Source organism: Hyperoodon ampullatus, assembly GCF_949752795.1.
Source record: "Hyperoodon ampullatus genome assembly, chromosome: 13".
NCBI classification, from domain to species: Eukaryota; Metazoa; Chordata; class Mammalia; order Artiodactyla; family Ziphiidae; genus Hyperoodon; species Hyperoodon ampullatus.
This window is the reverse complement of record NC_136926.1, coordinates 85,546,244-85,560,267: the sequence shown is the minus strand read 5'-3', so window position 1 is coordinate 85,560,267 and position 14,024 is coordinate 85,546,244. Positions and strand designations below refer to the sequence as shown.

At 35.3% G+C, this 14,024-nt stretch overlaps 1 protein-coding gene across 1 annotated transcript in view; it reads right to left on the bottom strand.

Annotated features, from left to right (window-relative positions):
- Nucleotides 1–14,024, bottom strand: part of ZNF407 (zinc finger protein 407) — a gene marked incomplete at both ends in the record, with an annotated part of 390,320 nt that overhangs the window by 254,800 nt on the left and 121,496 nt on the right. The window contains one exon of the mRNA XM_079717645.1: nt 11,658–11,732. Within this exon, the coding sequence (XP_079573771.1) occupies nt 11,658–11,732 (75 nt within the window). The remainder of the gene's footprint in view (nt 1–11,657; nt 11,733–14,024) is intronic.

Below are 14,024 nucleotides of genomic sequence, written 5' to 3'. Positions count from 1 at the left end.
TGAATGGGGTACTTTCAGTACTAGCTAGAGAACTAAATAGAAGTTTCTGAAACCAACTTTCTTTGTTTCCCATCAAGCATATGATGTGGGTCATGTGAATGTGGCAAATCATGGTCTCACTACATAGACATCAAGGCACAAAACTGGGCCAAAAATAAGTTTTCTCATCACTGATCCATTTGTGGCCCCATTTTATTTTATTGATTCACTCAATAATATAATGAATATCTATGAATTTACCACTGAACTTGAAAACTAGAACATTACCTTCCAGATTTTAAGTTATTCCAACCTTACATCTCTAGCTAAGAATGATTACACTCTTACATTTTTTTCATTCTTTCTTTATTTTCATCAACTCCAGCAGTTGGATCTGTTTAGACTTTTGGGTTTAATCACTTCTTCAGAGGCATAGATACCTATGACAAGCAGAGCACAGTAAATAAAGCTGTACTGAGATCTAACACCAGCTAAGTTAAGGGCTCAGACTCACCGGCACCTGAGCACATCAGATTCAAACTGGAATTTCCACAGAAATTTAAATTATGTCTCATCACTTAGGGATCAACAATATTATAAATGCTAAAGCTGCAAAAGTCAATGGCTTACTATACAAGTAAAAGAGCTCTATGTATAAAGAGATTCTGTTTAATCTGATGAGGAAGCCACAGCTTCTCTGAGATGCAGAGAAGGTGCCGCATCACTGACATGGTCTTTGGGCCAGCCCTCCTTGCAGCTTCAGACAGCACTGGTTTTTACTGGGTTTACACAGTAGTGTTCTATGCAAGGTTTTTTTCCCTGTTTAATAGAAAGAGAAAACTCAAAAACTCACTGAGACTTTGAATATGTTCATATACTGCTATTACTATGAGTACTAATAAATAATAAGCATTGGGCTAGTTTTGTTAAAAATTTTCCTAATCTTCAAGATATGATCATCATATAAACAATATATTTTTAGAAAAAGGAAAAGGTATAAAATTTTAAAGACCTGATATCCAGCAATAAGACTGCCACTTTCTAGTTGCCAAAAATATACGGCATATCCATATTATGTAATTATAAAGGTGAAATGAGAAAAAGACATTCTGAATATTATAATGCACTGTGAGAATGAAAGGGGAAATTATCATTTTAATTAACTTGAAAGAAAATTTGGGTATAATTTAAATAAAAACTTCATTATATATATGTTCTGTTGAATCTGCTGTTTCCCATAATCCTTTTCTCCACCAGATTAGCATGAAAAAGGAGACACAGATATTGTTTAGACCGTAGCAACTAAAAATGTCTTTAATATGTCTTTATCTAAAAGTAAGCACTTTTTAAATTATGAAATGCTGTGTTTATACATAGTATGATGTTTTTTGTACTTGTATAACTATAAATTCATGTCCATGTCACCATAACTCTGAAAAATGAGAACATGTGTCCTGGGCCTCTCAGGAGAAGGTGATAAAGCCACAGTGACTCAGGAAGAATGCACTTGAGGTTGACTCCGTTAAGAGGACCATAGACAGTTACATACAACTACACTAGTCTGCAGTGCCTTTTTAGAAATGTGACTATAAATCATATGTTAGACCAGCTAAGAAAAAGTCCATCCTGAAAAAGAAAAATTTCAATGAGGACTTTAACATCTTAAATCTATCAACATTCACTGAATGTCAGTCACCTTTGGAAAAGCTGAGACAGAGAAGGTAAGTTGCCAACAACACCCTCAAGAAATTATCTAGTGCGGACCCAGGGCATACACCCACTGTGTTTTAAACAAAAAAGAGAATCCAAATAGCATGTGCTAAGATGTACATCAGTCTTCTTAGTAGTAAGAAGCGATTACATAGAACGGAAATCCAGGGAAGGATTTTCACAGTGAGACAAAACCTAGGCCTTGAAATTGCAGCTGACACTGGCCTAGAAGACCTGCAGACTTGGCTTTCAGTGGACACTGAGTGGAAACAGTAAAAAAAAAAGTATGCTGAGATAGCTTTCCTGTTATCCTGACCCAATTTCTGAATCATACTTACTGCACCACACTATGTCTAGGGAATCACTGTCTATAAAAAAAGCAAGAACTGGATTACATTAAAACTCAGTGGAGGGACTTCCCTGGTGGTGCAGTGGTTAAGAATCCACCTGCCAATGCAGGGGACACGGTTCGATCTCTGGTCCAGGAAGATCCCACATGCCGCGGAGCAACTAAGTCCACGTGCCACAACTACTGAAGCCCGCACACCTAGAGCCTGTGCTCCGCAACAAGAGAAACCACCGTAATGAGAAGCCCACGCACTGCAATGAAGAGCAGCCCCCGCTCGCCGCAACTAGAGAAAGCCCGCACACAGCAATGGAGACCCAACGCAGCCAAAAATAAATAAATAAATAAATAAATAAATAAATAAATTTTTAAAAAGATTTAAAAACTCAATGGAAATGATTACTTCACTGAAAAAGCAGATCTCTATATTGACATCATATGCTAGAAACAGTTCTAAATAGAATTAGGTTTGACTCAAATGAAATTGCCAATATTTGATGGTTTTTAACCTAAGTGTTAATTTCATATGATTCAACCTTAGGAGGTGCTAATATCTTAGAACGTATCAAATGACATCATGATTCTTTTGAAAGGGAATGAAGGACCTGCTGCAGCAGAAGACAGTCATTCTGTGGAACATCAGGACTACTACAAGATTGACCAGTCTCTTACGGAACATCAATGTCTGATTGTTTTCTCTGAGTACGAGGGCGAGAGCAGCACAGGATTAGTGGAGAAGCCCTTTGTTTGAAGCTCACAGTGGATTATTCAAGTGACCCAAGGACCAAGAACTGGGGGTGGGAGGAGATATCTTAGAGAATAACCTGTGTAAACCCTTGATTTTTCCTATCAGAGTTCTGTGGCATAATGAAATGTAAACATCTTGCTTTTCATCTGTTAAAATGGATCATCATATTGCTTTGATCCAACTTTACAAAAATTACTTCAGAAAGGTTGTAAGTTTCCTGAAAATTCCTCAGGAAAAATTTTAAACTTGCACTTTTATAAGCAACTACCAAGACATCATGAATATAAAGAACATCTCACAAGAAGTCAGTACTGTATAATGAAACTGTATGAAAGTTGGTAATTAAGCCTAATTGAAGGCTGCAGTGAACATATAGGTCTTTGTTCTCTTTAATTCTGGCACTGATGGGGAATTAAGGATAAGAGCTTAAGGCATATTTTAATCAGAGTCCAGATGCATAAGCCCCAGTGTTCTAAAAGCAATTTAAGTGAAATAAAAGAAGAGAATAGCCAAAAATATTCTAGATGCCTGCCAAGGGAAAACACCTATATTCTGAACATTTAACATATCCGATTGATCATATTTGGGATCACTTATTCACTGACTTCAAAAAGAGTTAAAACAGCAGATATTCTTATATCCAAGATCTGACTGAACTACTAAATGGTAGCAGAAAAAAAAAACCCTTAAAAAATTAACTTGTGACATTAAACAACAATGTATTATCACATGCAAAAGCAATTAGAACATTCATACTAGAAAAGGTATAGTTCACTATCTCCACAGAATTCACTTTTATTTCTATATAGGAATGAAAGAGGAGGCAATAGAACAAAATGGATGTCATTTTAATAAAGATTATCAGTACTAAACCATACATTACTGGTCTAATAACTCAATGAGCTAGTACTAAATTAAATCATTACAACATATACAGTATCATTATAGCCTTTTGGGTTTCCACTTTGGGAGATGGAGAGAGAAATATATATAATTTATTCACCAAGGTTCCATAGGAACATGATGAAAAAAGCAAAATCATTTAGAGATGCAATACACAAGGAAGAAACTCATAGAAGACAGGGGCCTCATACTGAAGCTTGAAATAAAATAATGATTTGGAATGATAACCAGGAAAGATGGAATGTAGTAGGAGTGTAATGAGGAATAGGAAGAACGAAAGTATAGAGAAAGGAAGAAATACATTACGGAGTTGGGAACAGAATGTGTCTAACAAAATACAGGCAGACCTCGGAGACACTGTGGGTTCAGTTCCCAACCACCACACTAAAGCCAAGTATCGCAGTAAAGCGAGTCGCATGAATTTTTCTGTTTCCCAGTGCATATAAAAGTTACATTTACACTATACTGTAGTCTGTTAAGTGTGCAATAGCATTATGTCTTAAAAAACAATATTCATACCTTAATTAAGAATACTTTATTGCTAAAAAATGCTAACCATCATCTGAGCCTTCAGAGTCATAGTAAGAGCATCAAAGATCACTGATCAGAGGTCAGCATAACAAATATAATAATAATAAAAAGTTTGAAATCTTGTGAGAATTACCAGAATGTGACAAAGAGACAGGAAGTAAGCAAACGTTGCTGGAAAAATGGAGCTGATAGACTTGCTTGATGCAGGGTTGCCACAAACCTTCAATTTGTAAAAAGTACAATATTTGCAAAGCACAATAAAACAAGGTCTGCCTGTAAAAACCAATGCCTAAATGGCTTATTTGCAGGCAAGCTCCGCGACTGAATCGGGCCAGGTGACCAGCACTGAGGGACAGAGGGGGCAGGTGAGGCAGCGAGAGCGGGTGAGGGACTCCAGGAAATGTCACTGTGACCGGCTAATCCACTTGCCCACACTGTCCCGGGGCTGAACTCCACACGGACGGCTTGCTGGCTTCCTCTTCTGTACAGAGTAAGAGGTAAAGTGGCACAGCATTCAAGGCTCTTTCCAGCCGGATTCCAACTCAGTTGCCCAGGCCCATCCTCACCCGCCCCATGATCCCGCTAAAGGAAACACTCCCACGGGTGACCTTTTCCTAAACAGCGCACGGCTGGGGTCTTAGCTCTTCATCTTCCCCTCTGCCCTCCCCCAGCCCCAGGGCGCACTGGGGCAGGACTCACCAAGCTCGCGCACGCCTCACGGGAGGCCTCTGACTGTGCTCTCTGCTGGGAGGGCTCTGAATCTAAGCTTCACTTAAAATGCACCCCTTCGGAAAGGTCTTTCCTGAGCACTCATCCTAAAGCAACACCCGGCCCAGACACTCTCTGGAAGAGCACCCTACTGTGTTTTTGTCAGCGCCTCCTAAAAAATTCTCCTTTTCCTTTATGTGTGTATTATCCCTCTATCCTTAGCCTCAGTCCATCAACCTTAAATTGAAGGGGCATGAGAATGGAGGGTGTATCATCTTCAAACACGACATGCCATTTCAGTTTTGGAACACAGCAGTAATTGTAAGTAGCAGATGCAGTGAATGTTTATTGGGAGAATAAATTAATGAATAAATTAGATGTCTTCATTAGCATCCCCCATAATACCTCTTAAGCAAGATGAACTGTTCCCGCTTCTAAAACTTTCTTTTGTATCATTGTGCAGCTTTTCTTTTCACATATTATGGATAACTGCATAACCTACAGTATCTTCTAAAGAACAAGAATCATATAATATCCATGTCTATTTAAATGCCCAGGAATAGAACACACAGAGATGAACGCTCAATAAAATACTATCTTAAAATTAAAAAATGAATCTTAGAAAACAAAAAAACAATCTTACATTTCTATAACACACACGCACTTCTAACACTTAGACTTCCCCTACTGCTAACATGAAAATCTCCCCTAGAGCAGTAAGCATGGAATTTTATCAGCACAGCTGTGATGCACTTAAGAGCAGCAGTTACTCCTGACGGAGCAGAGAGTAAGGACCTGCTATAAAAGTTAAGCGACCCTCCCTTCTCTGGCAGGGGAGTGCACACCATGTCTGCTCAGCACACTTTAGGAGCAAGCATTCCTCAAAATAAGATTATCTCGAAAAATAAAAAGCACCATTAAAGTGCACTAAATTTTCATACAACAGGGCAAGGACAATTAAAAAAATGTCTCATAACAGGGCTGCACACTGCTCGACACAATGCCCCCAAACCACAGGGCTGGAGACACATGTCCTCCCAGACAAATACTGACCCTAGTCCACAAAAATTCTCATTGCAAAACTTCCCTTGAATTACGTGAGCTTTGATTTATGTGAGGTTGTTAAAATATAACACTCACATAAAATGGGAATTTCCCATAAGGGAAAAAGGATGAAACTAGAAATAACAGTAGTAAATAAAATGCATTCCATGAAGTCCATCCTGATTTCTAGAGATGAATTACAATTTTGGCACTGAGCTTCCCAGCAGTAAACATGAAGAAGAAAACTCAATTATACACACAATTTGCTAGTACTTAAGACTAAAATGACAAGTTGTTTCAGAAAGGCACAACTTTTCCTGGAAGAGAGACCAGAAAGACACTGCCCCCCACCCCACCCCAGGATCTCACCCGGAAAATACTACATGTGTTCAGGAGCTGCGCCCTTGAGCACGATCTTTACAATAAAGACACACGTTTTATAAGGTTACTTCTTAAAACATTCTGAAATTTAAGTCATTATCATAAAAACTAAGTACAAAATCAGTCAAAATGTTATTGGAGGAAGAAAACAAAACCAATGGGGGCAAAGGAAAGCAGCTCTCTAGGGATGGGACTGATTGAAGGGTAAAACTGAAAGCACATTGAGAAATGAGTAGAAAGAATATTTACTCAGAACAGCAAACTAAATTGTAGGACAAGTATACAGAATCCAGATATTCCACACAGCTTTGCACTACACAACTGAAGTACAAGTAGGGCTACCATTGCTTCATGGAAACTGAGGGCCCCAATGAAGTTATGAGCGTGCAAAGCGGGTTTTCTATCCCCTCAGAGATGAGTCATGAGAACCATTTGTAACTAGGTCCAAACACCTCCCCAGAAAGTAAGTTGGAAACTTCAACAAACAAATGAGGAGCTGAGATCCCAATATTCTCACCAGTGATGCTAACTTTTGCTAACTTTCACCTGGAAAATTTATAAAGTAAGAATTAGAATATACCCATTTCAGTAAGAAAACATTTGTCATAAAGCAACCATAGAACATCCTAATTATCCATTTAATTTAGAAATACTACCCAAATGCTAACAAGATAACTTCAGTGGAAAATATATACTATCTCCTTATGTACCTTAATAAGTGGTCAGATTAAGTCACTAAAATATAGAAGGGAGTTTTCTAAAAATAACAACCTTGGCTTTACATGAGTGATGTGACTTCTATCTATCACTCCACATAGAAATAATTATTTAGCAGGGCTAAATAATCCAACTTTCTTATAAGAAATGATGTCAAATGATCATAGGATATTATTTACATACTAGCTGTTGTCTACAGATGGAGAAATGGGAGAAGGCAGAGGAAAGGGAGTCCTAAGCTCACACAAAAGCAACAGTAAGTCAGTGAAATATAACAACCTCCCACTCATTAAAATAAGCAATCCAAGATAGAATGAATTGAAATGTTTTTCCTCCATTTTGGCTCAACAGAGTCACTTCTTATATAAATACTTTCTAAAGCAGAAGGGAGCCCATAGACACTTTATTTTTCCAAAATTGGGCCTCATTAAAGAAAAAAAATCACTAGCCATTGATTAAGAGAAGAACTGAGAGGGGAAACGGATAAGCGATAAGCAGCGGTGACGGGAGAGCAGACCTGAGCCAGAAAACACAACGTGACTGACAAGTGTTATAAAGAACACTCTTCAGAGACGAGAAGGACACTCAACACGGAATGAAATATCTCACTGCATCCATGAGAATAAGCCACCTGTTTCAATGATAAAATAGAAAACAGAATTTACCTTACAGAAATCCACATGGAACAAATATTAAGGAAAATGGTTGATCCTTTAATAAAAGAAAATATAAGCAATAACAACTTAGCCAAAAGGCAAGTTACTTATTTAAAATGGACAATAAAGTGACAAAAGCAGGAGCTGATCTCACATTATGAGACTCCTGCAAAAATTGCTTCATTGAAAAAATACTACGGTTTTAATCTGGATATTCATTAATAACTTGAAAAACTAGGTACATTATTTAGCTCTTAGATTCTCAGATATACACATCCAACTTAAAATCATTTACTGGTAAAACTGGTTTGGGGAGCACATCAGCCTTCCATAGATACTGCCAGTGTAGACATTTCTTGATGTTGTCCCAGACACCACAAAAGCAATGTATCAGATCAGAAATTCTGAGTGAATCGTTTCCCCCTCCTCCTGTTTACACAGTCATTCAAAGCCCAGCTGATTTCCAAGCACTGAACTACAAATGCTATCTCTTTCTATTGTAATATGCACCTGGCTTTCACATAAGATATACTTATTATGGCTGTTTCAATTGTGATAATTGTGGATAAGCTCGTTTTCTAGATTTCTATTAGAGATTTCAGAGAGTCAGAAAGCTACTTTGGTTAACTATATTATAAAGAGAATTACTTACTTAAAATAAGGAATACTTTAGAATGAACTTTCAGATTAACTGGAGTTCATCATTTTGGAATGTGAACTGAATGTGGCTACATTTAGTTGTTTATATTTAAGTGTACAAGACTTCTAAAATACAGTAATATACTACCTTAAAATAAGTTCATGTAAATTTAGGGACAAAAAAGTATGTTCTTACACAAGCCATCACTTTCAGGTGTTCACAGAATCAAAAAATATATATTTGAAATTATCTACTTTTCTGTTGCTAATGACAGTCATGCTGACAAAATTCATTAGTTCATCAAACTATAGTGCAAGAATATGATTTATTTGTAATAAATTATCATTTTTGCATATATCAGTCAAAGCACAAGGCCTAAATACTTGTAAACAAAATGCATTATTAATTTAATTGTCACAGCCTATTTAGCTAACTTCTATTACTATTTGCTATAATATGCAATGCATAAGAGGGGAGAATCAAATTCAAAACATAAAAAGAATAAACCGATTATATTGTCCTAGAGAAATTAAAATATAGCAAGCTTGCAAAACTATGATCAAGGCATTAATGTTTTAAGTAGGTAAGAAAAAAAATGTTTAACTTAATTTAGAGAACAGTTATGCCCAAAGTGATGGTTGAATATGCTGATAAAGAGTTTCTTTGCTTTCTAAGACTGTTAAAAGGCATCAATTCCCTCTCCAAGGAATGGAGGAAGGTGGACTGGAAGGAAGGAGCCTTTTGGTATTCACTGTGCTAGATTTTGCTACTTAAATCTTAGCCTTCTCCAGCTATGGACGTCTACTGGAAAATTATGCTGCGGCTGAAGCCCTGGCATTCCAACTCAGTATTTCTATCAGGAAGAGGGAATGCCCTATCTATAAACAGATATCATAAACAAGAGGTCCTCTGAAACACCGAATTTTTGGTAGGAAAAACAATTCAATCTAATGTTGAATGTAGATGAACTCTGTACTTGGACTACTTAGAAGGTAATAACCCAGAAGATGAGGAATACTTTCCCATTTGAGACTCATCTCCTCATTTGAGGAAAAAAATCATGTAAAAATTGGAGAAAACGCTTACCATATCTCAAAGGGGAAAAAAGACAGGCAACCTTTCTCTTGCCTCTCTTTAGCCTCTCTTTTTGTATTAGGGACTGAAATGAGTGAAAGCCGCAGAGAGTTATCCTGGAATGCACAGGAAAAGATAAATGGAAAAATCTGAGAGTACAACTGGAATTTCAAACTCCCAGCACCATATATAGGAGGTATCTACTGTTTTTAAGGTGCTTGGAGGATAAATATATGTATAAGATGTTGAATTTTTCATTAATATGAAACCATATGAGCAGACATATTCAAATTTTTAAAATTCCTAAATAAAAAGCAAAAATGATACATTTGAGTTCAAAACGTATACGAGTTATATAGTAGGGAAATATTTTCTTTTTACTAATTATCTGATCTGGATTGTTTTCATTCAAATTTATCGTGTGAATAAAACACCCTAAGTACCTATATGTAACGATTTCAACATGAAATAATATAATCAGTACATAGAAGAGCACCAGATTAGAAAAATAACAATTCCAACACTTATTAATGATGAGATATTGAAGAAATTGTTGTATATTCCTGAATCTGTCTTTAGTTCTATAATAGAATAATAACGCACCACTGATAATGTCATATAATGATTAATGAGATAATGCAAATGAAAGCAACAAGAACACAATAACTACAAATGTTTTGTTTCTTAAATACCTACAAAACATAACTTTGACAGGTTCCAAACTTCAATTTAAATAATATAAAATCTTTTGAATTTCAAGAATAATGCATTGAGGATCTGTTCAACACATAAATTTTGTCTCAAGTTAAATATAATGTTACAAAGAAAAGTATGAGAAACCAAAAGGCAGAAAGTAGGCATATGTAACATTCCAATATTCTGACACAGTAGTCATGTCCAAACTAAAATGCTAAAGAAAACAATATGCCACCAATAGAAAAGTCAAGTTAAATTCCTTGTAAACATAGAACATATTGATGAGTATTTTAAATTTTTAAAAAATTTATTAAACATTTACAAACATGGCAGAAGAAGCCCTAGGCTATAGAGTGATAGAACAAATTGCATCATGACTGACATTTTCTAATAGTATTTAAAACAAAAGTTTCTAGGAGTGTCTGCAGAATTTCAGATACCATCTTGGAGGATTTGGGAAAAGCTGAAAACCTACCAGGTCTTTGAAGGAGGTGAGAGTGCTTGCGCTAGTGCTGAGGGAGCTGCACATTTTAAAGATTTAGAGTTTCAGAAGTAGCCAGGCTCACCTGGTAGCTGACATTGCTGTATTTCAGTTCACCTAATATAATTAAGTCTATGTGATGAAGCTAATTATGATACAGTAGCAAGAAAAAAGAAAACCTGGCAGTTGATGACACAGTAATTGTAGTGTTATTTTTCATGACATGGCAACCATAGTATTATTTGGGGGATGACACAAGATGTATTTCTTTTTTAACATCAGCAATGTTTAATTCTACAGTAAGAATTCAAAAAATGTTATTTTAAAACCTCAAAATAAAAATACACAAAGTTCAAATGAAAATAGTTTGGTTTTACATATTTATTTTAGCTCATTCTGATGCATTTGCAGAGGTCAATTCCCTCTAATTTAACTCTTCTACTGTTTCAAGGTTGTTTCACAAAATCACAAATTCAAATCCCTCAAATCTTTTCAAATATTCTTAGGTTGAATTTTCTACAATTAAAATGCAACATTAAATTCTTACTGGAAAAGACGCAGATGTAGAGAACAGACTTGAGGACACAGGGAGGGGGAAGGGTAAGCTGGGACGAAGTGAGAGAGTGGCATGGACATATATACACTACCAAATGTAAAACAGATAGATAGCTAGTGGGAAGCAGCCGCATAGCACAGGGAGATCAGCTCAGTGCTTTGTGACCACCTAGAGGGGTGGGATAGGGAGGGTGGGAGGGAGAGCCAAGAGGGAGGAGATATGGGGATATATGTATACATATAGCTGATTCACTTTGTTATACAGCAGAAACTAACACAACATTGTAAAGCAATTATACTCCAATAAAGATGTTAAAAAAATTCTTATGGGAGAATGGCATAAAATATGATATTCAACAACAGAGTACCACTAATGTAGAACATGACAAACTGACTTGATAGAGTTCTAGCAGTCACCCCACTAAACAAAATCTAAAATGAAAACATAATTATATTAGTTAAATTTTTAAAAAATGGATGAAAATTACCTTTCTTTTGGGGTGCCAACTCCATGTTTTCCCAGTAGATGAGTATTTAGGTGTTTCTTCATTACAAAAGCAACCCTAAAAAAAAACAAAACAAAAGTTATTATAGAACTAAAACTTAACTCTCTGCTAGAAATACATACTAATTTTTTAAAAAATAGACATGGATTTTATATATATATATAAATATATATATGTAACATGAAAATATATATATATTTGTAACATGAAAATGCACATCACAATGGCACTAAATTCTAAGCAGAAAGCTTGCATACAGATTAATATACTGCAATACCTGAAAACCAGAAGAAATAACTGCATTTAAATTCACTGGTTCATTTTCTCACTTGAGTAGACGAACAGGGACCAAACCAATGATTTTAGTTCTTTAGTCACTGTCTTCACTGTCAGTTAGTAAGAAAGATAAAGCAACACCTCAGTATCACATTCCCTGCCCCTTAGTTGATCCCACACTTCAATCATGAAATGAGTTTGAGAAAATGTCATTTTATTAAACATTTAAGGGACTGTAAAAGAGAAAATGAATAGCCTTCATGAAGCTTCCTTAAAAGCATGGTAATTATTTGGAGAGGTTTTTTAAAATGATATAAATGTTTACCATGTCTGCAATACAAGCAAAAAAAAATGTACTTAAGTGCCCAGAAGGTATCAATAACTAAAACAAGCAAAAAGTATTACCTGACATGCTATCTTATTTTACACACAAATCAGATCACTTAATTCAATTTTGTTGACATAGATATGAAATGGACAGGAATCAGCAGCCAGTGCATAGTGCACCATTCTTCTGCATATATATAGTACAACACAATTTAATTATGTCGTGTGAGTATTTAAAACAATTTAGATCTCATTCAGAAGCATCAGACTAAAATGGCTCTCTTGATAAGCAAAAAAATAAAAATTTACTGTTGTAACTTTCAGTGTAAAAGGGCTTGCAAACATTTTTGTTAATTACGTATTACAGCTGTCCTTCATAAAGTTAATTACTAATAGCTGAAAGGCAACAGAATCTATTTGCATATGTACATGAAAGGCATGACATATGCAAAAATATGATTTTAATTAGCATTCTATGATATGAAGGGCTACAAATCAAATTGGCATGTTATAAGATTCTTAACATTAAACACTGAATTCATCTGGACATGTTTGCACAAACAGGCAACACAAGACTATAAAGTACTATGGCCTTACGGAAGAGACGTGTGTCAAAAGCCAAGACCAAAATGTGAATGCTCCTTTTCATGTCTGGTCTATTTTGGTTATTTTCATATAATATTAGGGAACCTCAGTTTTGAGGCTAAAATAATATGTTTGTATTTTTTTAATGACTGAGTCCATTATTCAAGTAATGCATTTGTATAACACTAAAAATAACATTCATTCTTTTCACTTTACAACTATAAATAACCAATCATACCACCAATCCATAAAATGAAAAAATGATTATTACATACAAAGAATCAAACTGTGATGATATTAAGTGCTTAGCAAAAATTACAGTATAAGATATTCTATATTTGTTTCTGTTTGATTTGTACAAAATAAATAATATTATTCATTTCCTTAAGAAAGAATACAGCAATAACAACAGTCCATTTAAGTCATAACTTCCCTACTGTCCTCTATTTTCCTATAATTAAAAAAACATAAAGCTAATAGCAAAGAGCAAAGGTTAAGAACCCAGAGTTGCAAAGCACAGCTTATTTATATGACCAAATATAATTTAAGAGATCTGAGCTTAGAAACTACAGTGTAGCTTTTAAAAGACAAAAATTTTATTAATTAAAATGTTTCAGGTTTAAGAAGTAAAACAAAAATATTACACTGCACAGGGGAACAAACTAAAGTACACAGAGAAGGAAAGCTTCTTCTTATAATTTAACATTCTGACATAATCTGTTGAATGTCTATAATACTAAATTATCTAGAGGAATAACAAGTTTTTATTATTATAGGGAAGAATTTACAATACCAACACACAGCTCAATTGTAGTCAAATGCAAAATATTTATTCATCCAAAACCTGACACAAAGTAACTATAAATTCTTTTAATTTGGTCTAACTAAAGTATGTGTAGTGTAAAAGTCTCAGCATCATCCGCAGTGAAACAATATAAGCCAGGCATGACCAACTAAAATAAACTTACCAGCCTCCATGGATAATAACATTGCCAGTAATTTGTGTTTACGGAACGGAGCCTATCCTTCACTGCTGTCATAAGAGTATTAATATTTTAACATAATGGTTGTTTTGGAAAATTTATAATCTAGATACCACCAGAAATAAAACAAAAATAATCCTGAATCTGAAAAGCTCTACAACTGAAATGCCTTGCTCCC